Source organism: Chinchilla lanigera, unplaced genomic scaffold (assembly GCF_000276665.1).
Source record: "Chinchilla lanigera isolate Chin_1 unplaced genomic scaffold, ChiLan1.0 scaffold00006, whole genome shotgun sequence".
Classification (NCBI taxonomy): domain Eukaryota; kingdom Metazoa; phylum Chordata; class Mammalia; order Rodentia; family Chinchillidae; genus Chinchilla; species Chinchilla lanigera.
Genome location: NW_004955407.1, coordinates 41,113,898 through 41,131,453, shown reverse-complemented (window position 1 = coordinate 41,131,453; position 17,556 = coordinate 41,113,898). Strand labels below are relative to the sequence as shown.

The following is a 17,556-nucleotide window of genomic DNA, read 5'->3' as shown; positions in this document are numbered from 1 at the left end:
CCCCCCCCCACAGGCACCGCATGCCCCGCGAGCAGTGGTGGCTGAACCTGCGGCTGATGCTGAAGATGCTGGCGCACTACCGCATCAGCATGGCCGACTACGTGTCTGGGGAGCTGGAGCACGTCACGCGCCGCACACTCAGCATTGACACGGGCTTCTGAGGCGCTGCCTGCCCCTCCAGCATCGAGCGGGGCTCCCACGGCCCCTGGTGGGCGGGGTTGGCCCTGCCACGCCCCGTCCCCGCCCTGCCTGCCCCAGGACCAGCACCAGGACCACCTTCCCACCACGCCGGGTACAGTCACGCTGGGCCCCGCCTCGGGGCCCCGGACCCCTGGGACCTGTGTCCCCACGTGCCGCACTGACCTCCTACCTAAGGGCCACCGCGGCAAGCAGCACTGCCACCGTCTCTAGAAATAAAGTTGCCTGACTGGAGTCCAGCCTGCCTCTAGACGCACAGCGGAGGACCGGTGTGGGGGGCCGCGAGGACGGAGCCGGGCTCTGGGGCTGCGGGCCACCCCTGCAGTCACTCCCCGGGGCTACCAGTGTGACCGAGCCCCTCCCAGCCTGCCCGGGCGGACGCGCTGCAGCCTCGCCTGACCTAGGAGGGCTCCTTAGCCTGCGGTGCCCCCCATGCCCGTCTGCCTGTGGGACTCGGCCTGTGCCGTGCTCCCTGTCGCTCTGAGCGAGCTGCAGCCAGGTGGGCGCCACGGGCGAGCAGGGACAGTGAGGGAAGCTGGCAGGGCTGATCTCTCGTCCGCTGGGAAGCTCTGGGAGGCAGCGGCCCCACCCCACTGCGTCAGGCCAGCATCGGGGTCCCTTTAAACTGTGCCCAGGACACGCTTTGCTCTCTGTGCCCTACATCTCAGTCTCCTGTGGTGGTAGACCACCCCCCTTAAGGTGCTGCTCCCCACCCTTAGCATTGCGTGGGGCTCTGGTCGCGGTGTCGGCTTCAGGGGGCCTGCAGGCCAAGCTGGGGCCCTTACAGTGGGGGCCCGAGGGCCTGGGGCCTCTGGTCTGTCCTGCACGTGGGTGGGAACAGTTGCCCAGCCCATGCTGAGCCCACTAAAGACCCAAGTGGGCACTCATGGGGTACTGGGTGGTGCCCAAACCTTGGACACCTGGCTGGTCAGGTGTGGCTGGGACATGGGGGCGGCAGCCACCCCCTGCTGTGGAGCCTCTTGTCCACACACTGGGCCAGAAGCCCCAGAACCACAGTGCCTACCCCCCCAGCCTGCAGAGTGCAGCCCGTCTGCACTCCACCCTGCACAGCCAGGTGTCGGGGAGGCCAGGCTGATGCGGAGAGTCCGGGGTGAGCTCACACCAGCTGCTGCTGCTTCCCATCGTTTACAACCAAGATGTGGCGAGGCTGGCCCCACTCAGCTGAGGACAAGCCAGGGCTTGGTTGGCTTCCTGGCAGCTCCCTGGAGCCATTCCCTCCTTGGGTGTGCAGGGAGCCCCCCCCCCCCCACCCCATGGGCCGCACACTTGTGGGCAGGCAGCCAGGGCAGACTCAAGCTCTGCCGAATCCACCTTGTACCGTTTGAGGCCCAGCCATCAGACGTGGACACGCTGACATTTTCAGAAGCTTTTGGAACTCGGGAGCCCCCTGCAAACCTCAGGTCAGTCACAGAACTGAGAAGCTTCTGCCATAGCGCAGCAAGTGCAGCAGGTTCGCCACAGTGTCTGTCCTCGAACTGTGCATCAGCCGGGAGCAGCAGGGCCACGCCGCAGAGCATCCCTGGAGTCACCATCACCTGCCGCCCCGAGGTGGGCTGTGACACGTTAGGCGACTGGAGAGGCCTGACCTCCCTCCCAGTCTCCCAGGGGCCCAGTGTGTGAGACGTGGGAGTCACTTGGGCTAGCGTGGTGACGGTGATCAGGGGACGTTCTCTCACTGAAGATGGTGACTCCGGCTGGACTCCATGCCTGCCAGCACACCCACCGAGGGGCCTGGGGTGCAGCAGAAAACCGCCCGCGGCCGCGTCACAGTTCTGCACAGCACTGGCATGGGTGCCATCACAGGTCTGCTCCTCACCCGGCCCTGCTCTGTCCCGTGAGGGGGCAGCCTCTGCTGCTCTGCAGCTGCTGCCGGGTGCAGAGGGCCAACTCCCACAGTGAGAAGGAGAAGGCAGCCGGGGGACCACCCGATGGGTACGGAGGGACTGTGCAGGGACACCTGAGACGGCCTGGCGTAGGATTCTGGGGGACCAGGCAAGATGAACATGGGGTGACCCCCTCTGGCAGGTAGCGAGTATTAGGATGGTGACACTGGAAGGGAGGCATGTGCAGGCCAGAGGCCCCACAGCACAGGCCACGATGACCACCCCTCGGGCCGCTCTGTGCCTCCTCTCTAGCTGGACAAGGCGTTCAGCAGCTCCACACGCCCAGCGGCTGCTGCCTGGCTGGAGCCCTTGGAGCCTCGGTCCCCAGCGGCTCTGGAGAGGGTCCTGGAGCCGGATCCCTTCCCAGCACCTTGGACAGTGCACGTCTCTTCAGTCCATGGCAGCAAGGCCCCTTGCCCTTCTCTTAGTTTCCCTGCTGGGGACACCTGTGTGAGTGTCCCAGAGCCGCCACGAGTGTGCCCATGGAGGCCACCTTCAGAGAGTGAGCAGAGGGCCAGGCCTCCCCATCCCTCCAGGGCTCCCTCAGGCAGGACACAGCTCACAACCTGGAGAAGTCCTGCTGCCTCCTGCTCCTTGAAAATCGCCCACTGTGGGACACAGCAGTGCTGGCCAGGCTCACCCTGAGCCCAGGAACATCTGCCCACGTGCAAGGGCTTCCACCGGCAGACCTGGGCTCTGCAGGGGCACCGAAGGCCAGGGAGGCCCCAGAGGTGGGAGACGGATGTCACTCTGCAGATCGTAACCCTGACCCTCCCCCTTTGGCCTGGCCCTGCCAGTGTGAGCCGCGCATCAGCGCTGGGATCACGTTCTGGGGCGGAGCCCCGGGCTTGTGCTGCCAGCTCAGCTTCTCAACTGCCTGTGGCACAACAGCTGCTGAACTCAGGACCGCGGGTGTCCCGGGCAATGCCTGAGATGCAGGGCACCATCATCTCCCCAGGAGCAGCTCCAGGCTGAGGCGGCCTAGGTCCGACCGTCTGGCTGCACTGTGTCTGGCGTGCGCTTTTTCTAGTTAGTGAGGGGGCCCGGCCCCAGTCCTCTGGCCAGCGACCTGGGCTAAGGACACCCGCGCCATGGATGCCAGTGGCTGCTGCGCCCGAGTGCCCACCTCAGGTCGCATGGGGAGTTCAGGGCGGGCCCAGGGAAGCAGCTGGCAAGTCTGTCCTGGGTGCAGCCCCAGCGGAGGCGTGCGACCAGAGGGAGAGGAGCTCACACCTGGGGATCAGACACTCTGGAGTTACAATCAATCACCCCACCTGCCCAGTAGACAGCACTTTATTCACCCGAGTGACCGAGGAGGCAGACATAGGCCTGGGACCGTCCACCCGAGATGTCCCGCACTGCGGCCCCTTGCTTCCCACCCTGAGGTCACACCGGTCCTGAAGAACGTGCAAGGGAACCTGGCCAGACCACCACCACCCCCGGCCCTAGTTGTACCCAAGTCCAGTGCAGAGCCCTCCGCCGAGCCTGAAACAGCTGCCATCAGGGCACAGCCTTGTCACCAGGCACCAGAGTGACCATCTGCATGTCCCTGGCCTTCAGGCAGGGTGCCTTCCAGATGCTGTCACCGTGGCAGGCTCACTGGCCTGTGCAGCTGTCCTGTGACCAGACGTGCTCTCAGCAGCATGGACGTGGATGCCTCAGAGACGGCCCTGACCCCAAGAGGAGACGGCAGAAGGACGTGCACGTCCTCTCGGGTCAGCACTGTCCACTGGCAGGAGGTCACTCCCTGGGGCCCCAGGATGCCCCCGGGCTGCAGCACTAGCATCCTGGCAAGACCGCCCCCACCCGTGGATGCACCTGTCCCCAGGCTGGCAGGCAAGGGTGCCCACGGGCCTCACGCAGGCTCAGCTCGCCCTCCCGACTGCTGCAGCATCCCTTAAAGAAGGGAATCCTGCCCGGGCCTGCTGAGAAGACACCGTCCTTCCTGGATGTGGCCATGGTGCCAGCTGCGGCGACAGGAGGGTCGCTGTCGCTCTGGAGGGCCCCCTGATGACAGAGCTCCCTGACCACCAAGGACCAAATGGCAGAATTGCTCCTCAGAAGCTGCGAAGTGGCACCAACCCGAAGAGCATGACGAGGCTGCACCTGCCACCACGCCGTGTGCTTCCGGTCACCAGGAAGTCTTTATGGGGAGGGCAGCAGGCGAAGCCTAGACCCCCATGACCTCCGCAATATAGTCTGGGGATGGTCCTGGGATGGGTGGGCATCTCTACCAGCCCTGGCACGGGAGCCAAGTCTGCCTGCTGGCATGTGATGCCTGCCCTGCCCTTGTCTGGTGCGGACCCAGCTCCGTGGGACAGGCAGGATCCAGTGGCAGGGTGCCCTGGGCCCGGGTCACTCTGTGTCCTCCTGCAGCTCCCGCCTGTGCAGTGCCTGCAGCTGGCTGCCCACGGCTTGCTGCACGGCCTCCAGCCCCTCCGTGTCCAGCTCCTGCAGCAGCAGCAGCACGGCCGTCAGCACATTCTGGGGACGGGAGGGATGACCAGAATGAGGGTCATGGTGAAACCTGGCAGCACCGCCTTGTCTTGACCCCACTTCAGGCAGGGAAACCGAGGCACACAGGCCGAGGGCCCCAGACTGCGCAGGGTGGTGCACCCACATGGCTCTGCCTGCGTCCACAGGAGGGCGCGGAGGCCGTCTGTGCCAGGAAGACGAGGGGCCACACGGACAACTTAGACACAGTTCACACGTGGGGGCTGCGTGGAGTGCTGGGGAAGGACCAGCCGCCCCGTGGCTCGCCGGGGGGGAAAGCACTGGGAGGTGACCGCATGCTCCGGCCCAGCCCCTGCAACACCCACACCCTTGGGGCTCCGAGGCCACCCGTGTCCTTGCAGTGCCTGCTGTGCTTTGTGGGCTCCACTCTCCCCAGGAGCTGCGAGGGCCCAGCAGGGGAGGGGGCCTGCAGGGGGCACACCTGCTTCTGCAGTTGTACCCTGGGCCTGAGGGAGGTGACCTGCGGTCCCTCTCTTTCCACTCCTCCATCCAAACAGGCCACAGGCCGTGCCACCCCACTGACTACGTGGGCCTGTGTGTGACCATATGCATCCACCACTGGGGGCTCCTCCCCCAGGCGGGGCAGCCCCCAGATAGAGGCACGCTCTGCAAGATGGGGCACAGGCTGTGGTTCCCTGCCCCTCCTGCAGATGCTCAATGCTAAGGGTCACCGAAAGGACGAGGGGCCCCGCCCTGGAAGCAAGGGACTGTGCCTCATAGGCTGAGCTCCAAGGGCTCTGCCAGGGGCTGACACACGCACAGGCAGGAGGCGCCGGGGCCATGGGGCTCCTGCGCAGGGTCCTCTGCTCGGGCAGCGCCATTTCCCGCACGCCCTGGAGTCAGTAGTGAGGTCTGCTCCCAGCCGAGCTCATGGCCGCAGAGGTCACCCAGGACACCCTTGGGAGAAACAGCGTGTCTTCCTGGGGCTGGGGGGGAGGAGCTGCAGGACAGCCAGATGCCATGGGTGGCAGGCGGGGGTCCTGGGTGCTCACTGAGCTGCCTACTCAACCTTCTCCAGCCACTAATCTGGGACCCTGGCTCTGTTCCCTGGTGCCGCCACTGTGTACCCAGCCACCCTGGATCCAACTGCAGGGGGCAGTCTGTCTCCCAGCGGCAGCCTCTGCCAACTTTAAGCCAGTCATGTGGCCACTCAAGGTGTTCTGGAAGCTACTGGCGCTGAGGACCCTGGAGGCGGCACTGAAGCCAGGCACTGCAGCAGGCGCCTTCCATGGGCCGGCACTCCCAGCCGCGGGGCGCCTGGGGGACGTGGCTGTGCCACACCCACAGTGTCCGAGCGCCGGGCAGAGGCAGTGGTGACCTGGCGGCCTGTGTCACTCACCCTGTTCTGGTGACTGCTCATGGTGTCCCTCTGTGAGAAGGAAGGAAACCGGTCTCCGGAAGGGTTCTTCAAGCCGAGGTGGCCCTGGACGCAGCTGGTGAGAGGGACACCATGCGGTGTGTGAGGTCTACGGGCCGGGCCCACCGTGGGACGTCCACATGGCACGGGGCTCACGCACGGGGGCCGAGCGCTCACTCCTGCTTTGACCCTCTGGGGCGGCCTCCCTGTGCCCTGTCTCCCGACTGTGATCCCTTCGTCCCAGGCCTCAGAGTGGACCCCTAACATACCCGCGTACTAGTGCCAGCCTGCAGCTGCAGCACCCAATGCCCCCACCACCGGGAGCAGGGGACGCTCAGCCTGGGCTGCTCTGAACCCCGCGCTCTTCCCACTGTTCTTCTGCGCAAATGCACGGAGGGCGGCAACAGGTGCTCTGGGCGGGGCCACAGCCGCACCGAGGAGCACCTCCTGCACCCACCGTCACTCCCGCGGGCGGGAGGGGGAGCAGCACCGGGACCGCCCTCCTCGCGGCCCGCAGCGGGTGCCAGAAGCCCTGTCTCTGGGGCCCCAGCTCGGGCACGGCTCCCAGCCTCACTCTGCCTCCTCGTCCACGCAGCTCAGCGTGCCCCGGTCGGTCTCAGCAGCGGAGCCGATGGAGCTCAGTGTGTCGGGCAGCTCTCCACGGCCCTGGCCTGGGCCCTCCCTGTCCGGGGCGGCGGTGATCTCGTCCCCCTCCATCAGCGCGCGGGTCAGCTCCTCCTCGGTCACCGCTTGGGGGAAGGGCAGAGGCGGCACGGCATGAGGGGCTCAGCCCACGCAGCCGCACACAGTGGCCCTGGATTCCGACGCTCACCGGGTCTGTCCCAGTCTCACAGCCCTGCCCCACGCGTGTGGGAGCCGGGCCCAGGACTGCTCGTGAACTCAGGTGGGGGGGCTGGAACTTGGCGGCCCCTCTGGGCAGGAAGCGAGCGGCTGAACAGCCCCCGACCCTCACAGGAGGGCATGTGGGCACCGTGCATGGTGCGGGTGTGTGGCGCCACCAGCGCAGCTGCACCCATAGGTCCCTGGGAACCACGGGGAGCGGCCTGGCCCCCAGACAAGTGTGTCCTCATGTGGCATGTGTTGGAGGGTCAGAGCAGTGCTGCTCCGCAGGGATGAAGGGAGAAGGATGCGACTTGAGGGTCTGCTGACCCCCGGGTCACGCGCTGCCAAGAGGCGACAGCACACAGCCAGGGAGACGCTGCGCCGGCAGGAGCGGGGCGCGGGGCGGAGGCCGCGCCTGCACTCACCCTGGTTGTCCAGCCTCTGCAGGTGCGGCAGGTTGCGCAGCACCGTCATGCGGTAGAGGTGTGGGCTGGGGCCGCAGCATGGGTTCTCAGCCAGCCACAGCACCCTGAGGTGCGGCAGCCCCTTCAGGTAGAAGAGCTCGTCCAGGCTGGGGATGCGGTTCCTCCTCAAGTACAGCTCGCTCAGGCGGCGGCAGCGGCTCACGGGTTCCAGGGTTGAGACGCTGTTGACGCTGCGGGACGGCGCGGTTAGTGCCTCGCGCGACTCGCAGGGCAGGCCCTGAGGTGGGCCCTGCGGCCGCCGGCCCAATCCTCACACGTACCGGGTCAAGGTCAGAGACCACCCAGCCTAGGAATGAGCCCCTCTGCCTCACGCTGTGTGGACACCCACAGGCAGACGCTTCACCCTTTCATGGGAGGCCGTGGCCAGAACTCCCAGCAAAACACCACAGAGACCCAAGTGTTCCACGTTTAAAACCCCACACCAGGAAGAACAAAGGACGAGGGCTTCGTTTCAATCCCCAGGTACGTGAGCAACCACAGAAATACAGGTGTTCACCCCACCCTGTGACAGACAGACGGATGGACTGACAGGCCCTCAGCTCAAGGCGGCCAGCATTCCACCCGCCAAGCGCTCCCTCCTGCAGGGCCACTCCAGGGTGGGGCACATGCTGGAAGGGACGCCAGTGGCATGCTGACCCGGAGAACACGTCCCCACACCTGGCAGGCAGCAGGGACCCTCAACATCATCCCCAGGCAGGGAATTCGGGGGTGTGGGGAGCTCTTCCCCACAAATGCTCCCCAACTGCCAACACTCCGATCAGTGACAGGTCCTGTCGTACAGAAACTGGCTAGTTCCCACAGTGAGGGAACCTGGACTCCCGGGGACAGATGTGGCCGCAGTGAGGGCTGGCCAGGCCAAGCCGCGGCTTATCAGTAGGGCCCCAGCTCTGGCTGCAGGCACACAGGTGACTTCCGCAGTGCCAAGGCTGTGGCTGGGTAGGGCCAGTGAGGGGGAGCTTCCAGTTTGTCTCCTGTCACTCAGTCCCACAGCAGGGACTAAGCGGCCCCCAGCTCCCATGTCCCAGGGACCAGAGTGAAGCAGGAGGCAGGTACCTGAGCGTGATGACCTCCAGGCTGGGCATCTCCCGGCATATGGAGATCTAGGGAGGGAAGAACGTGGCTGGCTAACAGCACAGCACTGATGGTGTCCTGACGCCACGTCTCTCAGGCCAACTCTACTTCAGGACACGGGTGTGGCCCTGCTCGGCCAGAGCTCTTGGCATGCGGGGCCCAGGCTCATGCTGTCCTCTGCAGCGCAGCCCAGACCTTGCCCACTGTGGGTAGCATGGCTCACTGGTGCCCATGCCCACTCTGAATAGATGCTGCCAGCTGCAGGGAGCATTCTTCAGTGCAGAGGCTCCCAGGGACATCAGGTCAGGGCCCTCAGAGGGCCCTATTCTGGAACAGAGGCCCAAAGAGCCATGCCCAAGGGAGACGGGCTTGAGACTGAGTCTTAGACCACATCTGCCCTACTGGTTCCACAGAACAGGGCAGGTGGTACCTGGGTCCCATGCCAGGCGCTGTATGTCTGGGTCTTCCTAGACTACTGAGTCCAGGTCCCCCATGCTCAGCACATCTACTGCATGGGGCTGGGGAAGGTGGGGGTCTGAAGCCAGTGCTGACCAACAGGAGGCCATGAAGGGTGTCTGATGACCACTGTATCTGCTCCGAGGACATCTCATCCTGAGACTCCATCCCGGGGCACAGCTTGACTCTGTGCCCTCCTCAGAGCAGGACCGGCGGGCAACACGGGCAGAACCAGTGGCCGTGTCAACAGTCCTCTTGCAAAAGAGGACACAGCTTTGGGGGCAGGGGCCACGTGGAGATGATCAAGGTAATACTTACATCTGTGAGACGGCTGCCCCTGAGGAGAGAAAAGACATCTGCACTTTAATCTCATTAGAGTTGACTAAAGAACACCACCAATCCCCTGAACTAATGACAAATGCTTACAAACCTTACATTGTATGGTTTCAATTCCACAGTAAAAAAGAAAGCTTGCCCAAACAACTGGAAAACCCAAAAACTGTTGGGGTGACTTTCAACAAAATTCTACATCTGGTGCTCAGGGATTTTTTCAGAGGAAGGAAGAGCAGAGGTTGCTCCATTTGCAGGACACAAAAAGATACACTCAATTCTGCCGGCTAAACACCAGAAGGTTCATTTCCCTCGCGGACATAAACAAGGGAGTCTTCACAGGGGGCCAAGTTCAAAGACTAAACATGCAACTTATGAAGCCAAGTTCAGCGGCCTGAAATGGGGCTGTTGTTCCTCTGGGCACACAGAAAGCCCTAACTATTCGTACCCAACAAAGAAGGGCATTATTAGACCCGGGGCAGAAGGAAACTACGGCCAAGGCAGCAGATGTGCCCACAGACAGAAAAGCTTTTTAATGAGCCTGGCCGGGCTCACGCCCTCCAGCTCGCTCCCGAGCGGCGGAGGTCTGTGCCCCGAGCCCCGACACCTGCGGCCCCGCCAGGCCTCACCTGCAGGCCACCTCCTCTGGCAGCTCCGGTCTTCCCTGGCCCAAGACCCAGCACCCGCTTTTGAGTCTGCATCGATGCCACAGCACCCCTCCCTTGCTGTCACCCCCACACAGGGTCACCTGTGCACAGCCCTCCTCGGGCACCTAGAGGCCAGGGTGCTCTACACACTCAGTTCCTGACCGCCAGAAACGGCGATGATGCCCTGGCACCCCAGTCTTATTGGCAGGCCTGATGCCAAAGACTAGAGGCAATTTCAAATGCCAGACGATCACAGAGCGGCCAGCGAAACCCCACAGCCGTCCGCAGGGTACATCTGGCTGCGTCAGGAGAGGGCAGAGGTCGGAGCCCCACGTCCCCTGGGAGGGGGCGTGACCGCCGCCCCTGATAACCTGGGTTAGCGCGACCCCTGCCCAGGCTGCGGGCTAGGCAGGTGCGACCGCACGCAGGGGCCGCCGGTGGACGGCGGCCGGGTGGGGCCACACTGCTGGCGGGGTGTCGCCGGCCCTCGCAGCCCTAAGCGGCACCGCAAGCCCGGGCCTCACCAGCAGTTGAGCTTCCGCACGCTGTGCAGCTCCGAGGCCTTGGCCCGGGACAGGACCATCTGTCGCGTCAGCTTCATGACGGCCGCGCGCAGGCCCCAGGCCCAGACCTCGACCCTCGGCCCCCGAGCGCCTGGTTTTCGCAGACAGCAGCTCCGCCGCCGAGCGTATCCAGGAGGCGGGGCCTGCGTCGCTAGGGGCGGATTCCGCGAGTCCATTGGCGGTCTGGCGAGTGGGCCGGGCCGCGCGGGCGCAATGAGGCCGCCTGGGCTTCCGCCGCGCGCGTGGCCCCGCCCCCTTCCAGCCCTCCCCGCTGGCCGCGCGTAGGTGCTGCGCACGCGCGGGGCGCTTGTGATGACGCGTTCGGACGCGCCTCGCTGTTCCGGGCGGGCGGCGGGGCGTGGTGGGCCGGTGTATGACTGTCTCTGGGCGCCGGCTGGCGTGGCAGCGTGGTACCTTCGCGGCTCTGGTCTCAGCGACTTGAGCTTGTGAGGTCCGACCAGGGCTGTGCCAGGAGGCCGCGACGATCCGAAATCCGTCCTGGCCCCGGGCCTCAGGAGCCGTCGCCAGCTGCGCGTCTCCGCGCCTCGCCCCTGCCCGGGGACTTCGGTGACGGTTGCTGGGCCGCCGGTCTTCACCCGCCCCCTGCGCTGTGAGCTGTCGTAGCCCGCGTGCCCCGGATCTCGGGCCCCGGCGAGTCCCAAATAAACCGGTTTGTTCTCGAGAGCCTTGGTGCCCTTTTAGGTTCCAGATCGCGACCTGAGCCTGGCGTGGTAGCGCCCACCCGTCATCCCAGCACCCTGGGAGACCGAGGGAGGAGGAGGACCACAAGTCTGAACTCAGCCCGGGCAAGTTAGCCGCCTCGGGAGACGTATCCCAAACTTTAAAAGGAGGGCGGTGCTGGGGATGAGCTCTGCGCAGGTCCTGGGTTCAATCCCTAGTACCGAGAAGAACTACTATTAATAAAAAGGGGCCATAGGTTACATCAAGACAAGCATTTGGGGCCCCAAGCCTATTGGAGAGCGCAGAGATGCGCGTTGCCTGCAATTTAGTCAGGCTGTCATCCCCACGCATGGTGTGTGGCCGCCTTGCATACCTGATCTCCTTCCTCATACCCTGCGCTTGGTATCGGATCACCACGCCCGCCTTCACCGGGAGTTCTCAGCTTAGTAAGCGTCCCCCTTACCCCCCCTCTCCTCTCGGTAATTTTCCACCTGCGGACCCCCGACCACTGCCCCTGGGCCCGCAAATCTTAAAGTAAAGTAAAGTCTTAAAGTAAAGTCTTAGGACAGTTTCCCCTTGTAACAAGTGTCGGGATAATTTTGTATATTCTTGCGATACGCAATAATGACCTTCATCCCCCCCCCCAGTTGTTTCCTCTAACGGAAGTCAGAGGTCACCGCACCAAGCCATCACAGTGATAGCCCCAGACCCATGGCATGACAGGCCTTGTGCTTCAGCGTGGAGAGAAGCTTGACCTTTCTCACAGTGGGATTTTGCTGTGGGGTCTCCTATTCCTCCCAGCCCTACCACTTTTTCTTCTTCTTCTTCTTTTTTTTTTTTTTTTGTCTTTTTGAGACAGGGTTTCACTATGCACTTCAGGCTGGCCTTGAACTCACTTCGTAGCTGAGGCTGGCCTCTAACTCACAGCAATCCTGCCTCAGCCTCCAGGGTGCTGGGATTACAGGCGTGAGCCGTCTTACCGGGCCCCACCACTTTTGTTATAAGACAGTCTAGAGATGTCTAAAAGGAGAAACGCACTTTCAGGGTAATGTAACAAAGTCTGCTGTTTTCTAAGTTTTGCCCCTCTCTTGTGTTTTGCTGGACCCTTGGGTGCTGTGGGAGGTTTTTGGTCTTGTTAGTGCTGAGGGAGGTGGCCTCTACAAAATGAGCTTCCGGAGCAGGCCAGCTTGCAAGCTGTACAGTAGCCCCATTCAGCACTCAAGGGGACGCTGGCTTGAGTAGCTGCTTCCTGGCTTCTGCTGAGTCTGTGACAGAATCCATACCTGTGACAGGTACCAGGTATTAGGGCGGAAGATGGCTCTCATTTTGGAAGTGTAAGGCCACTGAATACCATGGGTTGGTGGTGGCCTGCAGGTGTACTGCCGGTTGGTTGCATGGAGGAAACCTGCCGGCGATGGGATGGCCTGAGGCTGGGGAGTGGGGTAGGTGATGTGCTCAGGGTGGAGTTGTGTGTGTGCGCAGGGGTGGGGTGGGGTGTGGTTGGGGGTTGTTGGCTTAGTGTAAGAAGTGGGAGGACAGAGGGCCTCCAAGCAGCGCCATCCAAGTATTTCACACCCAGCAGGCAGAGGACATTCGGGACTAAGATGCAGACCCTGAGCTCCATCCCTCCAAGAGTGACAAGCAGTAGGCTTCCTCAGGCTCAGGCCGCGTAAGCTCCCACGGGGGGCGCTGGCCCTCCCAGCTGGGGGCCGTGGCAGGGGGCTGGTACCTGAATCGCAGGCTGGAGCTTGAAGCTGCCCTGGAGCTGAGACATGGTGTGGAAGTACCCGCCTCTGTTCTGCATGGGGTGAGCAGCTCCAGGCTCCAGCCAGCTCCCTCTTGTGCTGGTGGGACCAAGTAGACCTGTGATGGGATGTTGTGTGTCACACCCGAGCCACCTGATGGGGGAGGGCTCTGGAGCTGCTGCCCTGCCACTCCAGGTTTGGCTCGGGCGGCCCCGCCCCTCTGTACCTAGGGTGGTGCTGCCAGAGTGAGGGTGGTGTGAGTCGAGGGTTAGGAATGTCAGGGGGAGGTACGGAGGCCCACCAGCTGCTTCCCCACTCTTGGGTCTGGCCCGTGCTTACTGATATTACCCACAGGATGAAGCACCCTACAAGAGGGCTGTACCTGGAGATTTCTCATAGGGAAAGAGGCTGGGGAAGAGAAGCCTGCTGTGGGGATGCAGAGCCCCTGAAGGTCAGCCTAGAGCAGCGGGGAACCTCACCCTTCAGGAAGTATGGCACTCCTGGATCATGGGAGCCCTGAAATGACTACTACATCTGGAGCCCCGACAGCCCGTACCATCTGTCTGGAATCAGCAGCTTCCCCATCCGCTCTGGGGTGGGCTTGACCCACAGAAAAGCTGTGTGAGCTTCAGAAGGCGGAAGGGCAGCAACATCCTCACAGCAGGGCCTTTGCAGTTGGAGACGAGGGGACGCGGGCCAGGGGGCTCCTCCTTGCGCCGCAGCCAGCTCTTCCTCCTCCCTGCCCCCCAGAAGCACCCCGTCCCACTGGCACCCTCATTGCAAAAAGGTGGACACTCCCCTGCTAGCCCTGCCTCTCCAGTCAGACCTTGACCGTGTCTGGTCAGCACTGCAAGCTCCACGGCTTCCCCCACCCGAGGGCTGCCAGGGACTTGCCCAGCAGCCCCCAGCTTCTCCTTTGGATTTCTGCTTCTCTGCGGCTGCGACTACATGAAGTCCAATTCCTACAACAAAGGTCTTATTTCAAAATACTGCTAGGAGGTTCGCTTCCCTGAAAGAACCCTGACATAGGCAGGAAAGCGACACAAACTGTCTCAAACCTCAAATGAAAGGTTGGCTCCCACCCCCGAGAGGCCCAGAGCAGTGGCTTCAGGCTCACACAACCCGGAGTCCCGAGGTCATAGTTCTAGGGGCCGCTGTGCCCACCCCTGCCCCACCCTCCTGCTGCAGGTTCTGTGCAGGAGCACTGGCCCCAGCCCAGGGTTGGTTCCACCTGAGTGGTATGCCACCCTGAGGGCCTGGGTGCACGGGGCCTTGGCCACACCGCTGTCACAGCTGCTGCCCCTCTGCCCTGTCCGTTCTCCTTTGCAGTGGAACCCTGCAGCCCTATGCCGGCAACCCCCAGGGAGGGTAACAGCGACGTTGCTGTGCTCCCACAGTTGACCTGGCTGGGGATCTCTGGCAAGCATGGCCCCGGCACCAAGGGCCACACTCATGGATGCACCTGTGCTCTCACTCCAGGGGCCTGACATGGAGACCCGCACTGGGGCTCTGTAGGCGGGTCCCCCAGGGAGGGACACTGGGTAGCTCCCGGCACCTGGAGGTGACCTGGACTGGCCCCAAGCTCTGGCTCAGCCTCCCTTCTTCCCTGCCCCTGCCCCAGGTGTCCCATCTGGCCCACATGTCTCCAGGCACCTGTCAGTCGCCTGCCTGTGCTGCCTAATAAATTGCCCCAAGCCCACCCCTCCCAGTAGACACCTGTCTTCCCCCAGGAAGGCCTTGCACCCTCCCACAGCCACGCTCTGCTACGTTCCAGCTCCGTCTCCACCCATTATTCCCAGTGTTTGCCACTCTGTAAAGGATGTGATTGCTTGTGCCCCTGTTACTGGGCCCAGGAGACCCCATGACAGCTGAGCTCTGTCTCCCCCTCTCCCAAGTCTCCAGCCCCTGAGCACACGCAGCCTTCAGAGCCACCTGTCTCCCGTCTGACCCCTGGAGACTGCACTGGGGCCACACTGCCGACAGTTCCCAGCTGGGGGCCTGGCACGGCCCCTCACCAGTGGCTGGGGGACAGCTCATCCATTCAGGCCACTTTCAGAGTCCCAGGGATAGGGCTTGAATGACAGAGCTTGACACTCACAGTTCTCTTTTTTTTTTTTTTGGTACCGGGGATTGAACTCATGACCTTGCGCTTGCCAGACAGGTGCTTATGCCACTGAGCTATATCCCCAGCCCCACGCTCACAGTTCTAAAGGCAGGAAGTCCACAGTTGAGGTGCTGGCAGATCTGGCATCCGGTCCACCTTACCTGTGTCCTCACGTGGCAGACAGGCAAACAGGATGTTCATGCCTCATCTTACTGGGACACGACTCCCACCGCCAGCCTCCACCCCCATGACCCACTACCACCTACCCCCGGCACCCTGGGAATCGAGTTGTGAGAATGCACATGGGGGGCCGCACGGTGTCTGCAGAGGGTGCCCGGTCAGCCCTGGCCCGTGCTGTGCTGCCTGCTGACCCATACCCTGTATTCAAAGACATGGTTCAGAACCCTGCAGCAATTCATCTTGGGCACAGTGTCCATGCCAGAACCCTCCACGCCCGCCTGCGGGAGAGGAGCAGCTTGCTTCTATTGGGTTTTGCTGTGTCCCGGGCTCTCTCAGGTCCTGGTTCATTACTGGCTCCCGGTCACTGTCGCCCTATGGGAGAGTTGCCTGTGAGCAGTGTGCGCTACGGCCGGCTTTCCGTCTCGCGCAGCCCCCTCGCCGCCACCGCACCCGTCTCACACGCAGTCCTCCTGCAGGAGATGTCTCGGAGAGCTATTGACCCATTGATGCCACTGGGGCAGGAACAAGGGCGCCCCGCATTGGGAGCCCACCGCTGCAGACCGGGGATCAGAAACTCGGCCCCTCTCCGGCACTCTGTGTGTGGTGGTCAGTGAAGCTTGTTGTTGCTCCTCCGTGCTGTACATCTGTGCCCTGCCTACAGCTGCCCGAGGCAGAGCTGGGCGGTCCAGACAGAGGCCAAGAGGTACAAAGCCTGCCATCCCGAACTCTCTGGCCCATGCAGAGAAAGGCGGCTGCCCTGCTCTGTCCTCAGGCTTCCCTCCTCGCTCTGCCCTCATCTCAGGATCGAGCCTTGCTCCTGCTCCTGCACCCCACTCGGGGCCAGGACGTATTTGGTTACTGTTCTTCCTCCACTGATCGTGGTTTTCCTCTTTGCTGTCAGCTCAGGGGGCTTTTCATCTTGGGCACAGTGTCCATGCCATGAAAAACTCCTTGTGCCTTGTGGCAGTGCTCCGTGGAGATCGGTACATGCTGTGTTCAAGCCCTGTGGCCAGTGCCCCTTATTTTCCTGCAAAGGATGTTTCAAAACTGCATTGCAACAGCATCCCGGCAGACAGAATCTGGCCCTCTTGTAAAACCTGCGGTTTTTCTGTAGCAGGAAGGAGCCACTCCGGGGCAAATGAGTACAGATGTTCCAGGAGGAGCTCAGCTCATTAACCGCTCCACCTCGAACCATCCCCACCGAGGCCCTCGGTGCTTGGCAACCGCAGCCTCCCTGCCCATCAGACGGCTCTGCAGTTATTAGGGTCTTATGAAATATTAAGCAGCTTGCAGTGTTTTTAGTTAATGAGATGGCTCTTGGGCCAGCAGGCACCCGGGGAAGCAGTGCTGGACAGGGTCGAGCCGACGTGGGTGGGTCTCCACTTCCTGTCCTGTGAACCAGCATCTAAGGCACCTCTCTGGGGCGTGGCGGGTTGTCCTACAGGTGCTCACAGGGCGCTTCCTGGTTGCCAGGCTGTGGGGATGCCGCGGTGGACAAGGCAGAGGTCTGTGAGCCCCCGACAGCCTGGAGCCCAGCAGGGTAGGGTCATTGCAGAGATCGTCACTCACAGGGCCCTTCCATGGCCCACGGTGCCAGCCGGTTTGGAGGAGAGGCCCCAGTTACATTTATGCATGTCAGAGTCAAGAATGTCACAAAGTGCCGCCCTCTGCAAGGGGGGCCACCTTTCCCACGGGGTAATAGTTCGCGGGAACCCCTCAGCCATGGGTACCTGAACTCCTGCTGGCCTGTGGAGGGTGGGGCAGGACCAGGGGCAGGGTCCTCTGAAGGTGTGTGCTGCAGGCAGGGTCTGGAAGGTGGGCCAGCATGCCTGGCGCAAGAGGAGGGGTGGCAGGTCGGGCAGGGTCATATGCGGACCCTGGACTGGCGGCACAGCCTGCTTCACTTCCTGGACACTGAGGCCAGCGGGGCCTGTGAGTGGCATCTGAGACTGCCCCTGTTGGGAAAGGAGGGGCAGAGGGGCTTTGAGGGGCAGCACGGGTGGGCAGAGGTCTGGCTGGCTTGGGAAGCCACTGCCATCTTCGCAGGTGCCAGAATGCAGTCGCACAGCCCAGCTCCAGGCAGAGGGGCTACAGGTCCTGCGGTGCGATCGGTGGCCGGTGTGGTTTGCTGTCTGTGGCTCTTCCAGCCCCACCACCCCCCAGCGTGGCAGAGGTGGAGAGCAGGCCTCAGGGTGCCCAGCTGGGGTCTGCCTCACTCCTGGGAGTGGCCCCCGGCTTTGGGTCAGCCCGATGTGAGGACGCAGTGGGTGGCTTCTGAGCACGACATCCTAAGGGGGCAGCACACTCAGCCCGGGTCTCCCAGGGACCCTGCCCTGCCCCCTCCCCGTCACCGCCTTCAGCAATCGCTGCAGCCGCGCATTGCAACATCCCAGACACTTGTCCCTGGCGCTGGCGGCGTGAGCCCGGGTCCCGCTGTCCTTGGCTCTGCGCGCTCGCTGTCCGTGCTGAGTGACGCAG

General features: G+C 63.1%; 2 protein-coding genes across 2 annotated transcripts in view; one reads left to right on the top strand and one right to left on the bottom strand.

Annotated features, from left to right (window-relative positions):
* Pfkl (phosphofructokinase, liver) overlaps nucleotides 1-432 on the top strand; it is a gene marked incomplete at its 5' end in the record, with an annotated part of 14,371 nt that extends 13,939 nt beyond the window's left edge. The window contains 1 exon segment of the mRNA XM_013505359.1: nucleotides 14-432. Within this exon segment, the coding sequence (XP_013360813.1) occupies nucleotides 14-161 (148 nt within the window).
* Nucleotides 433-3,364: 2,932 nt separating this feature from the next.
* On the bottom strand, nucleotides 3,365-10,634 carry LOC102026604 (chromosome unknown open reading frame, human C21orf2). Its single transcript, XM_005375863.2, has 7 exons — nucleotides 10,330-10,634; nucleotides 9,147-9,165; nucleotides 8,355-8,401; nucleotides 7,242-7,471; nucleotides 6,548-6,722; nucleotides 5,956-6,049; nucleotides 3,365-4,586 (listed from the first exon to the last, which is right to left on the bottom strand). Exons 1-7 carry the CDS (start codon nucleotides 10,542-10,544, stop codon nucleotides 4,458-4,460), a joined length of 909 nt encoding a protein of 302 aa, XP_005375920.1. The 5' UTR covers nucleotides 10,545-10,634; the 3' UTR covers nucleotides 3,365-4,457.
* Between the last annotated feature and the right edge of the window lie 6,922 nt (nucleotides 10,635-17,556).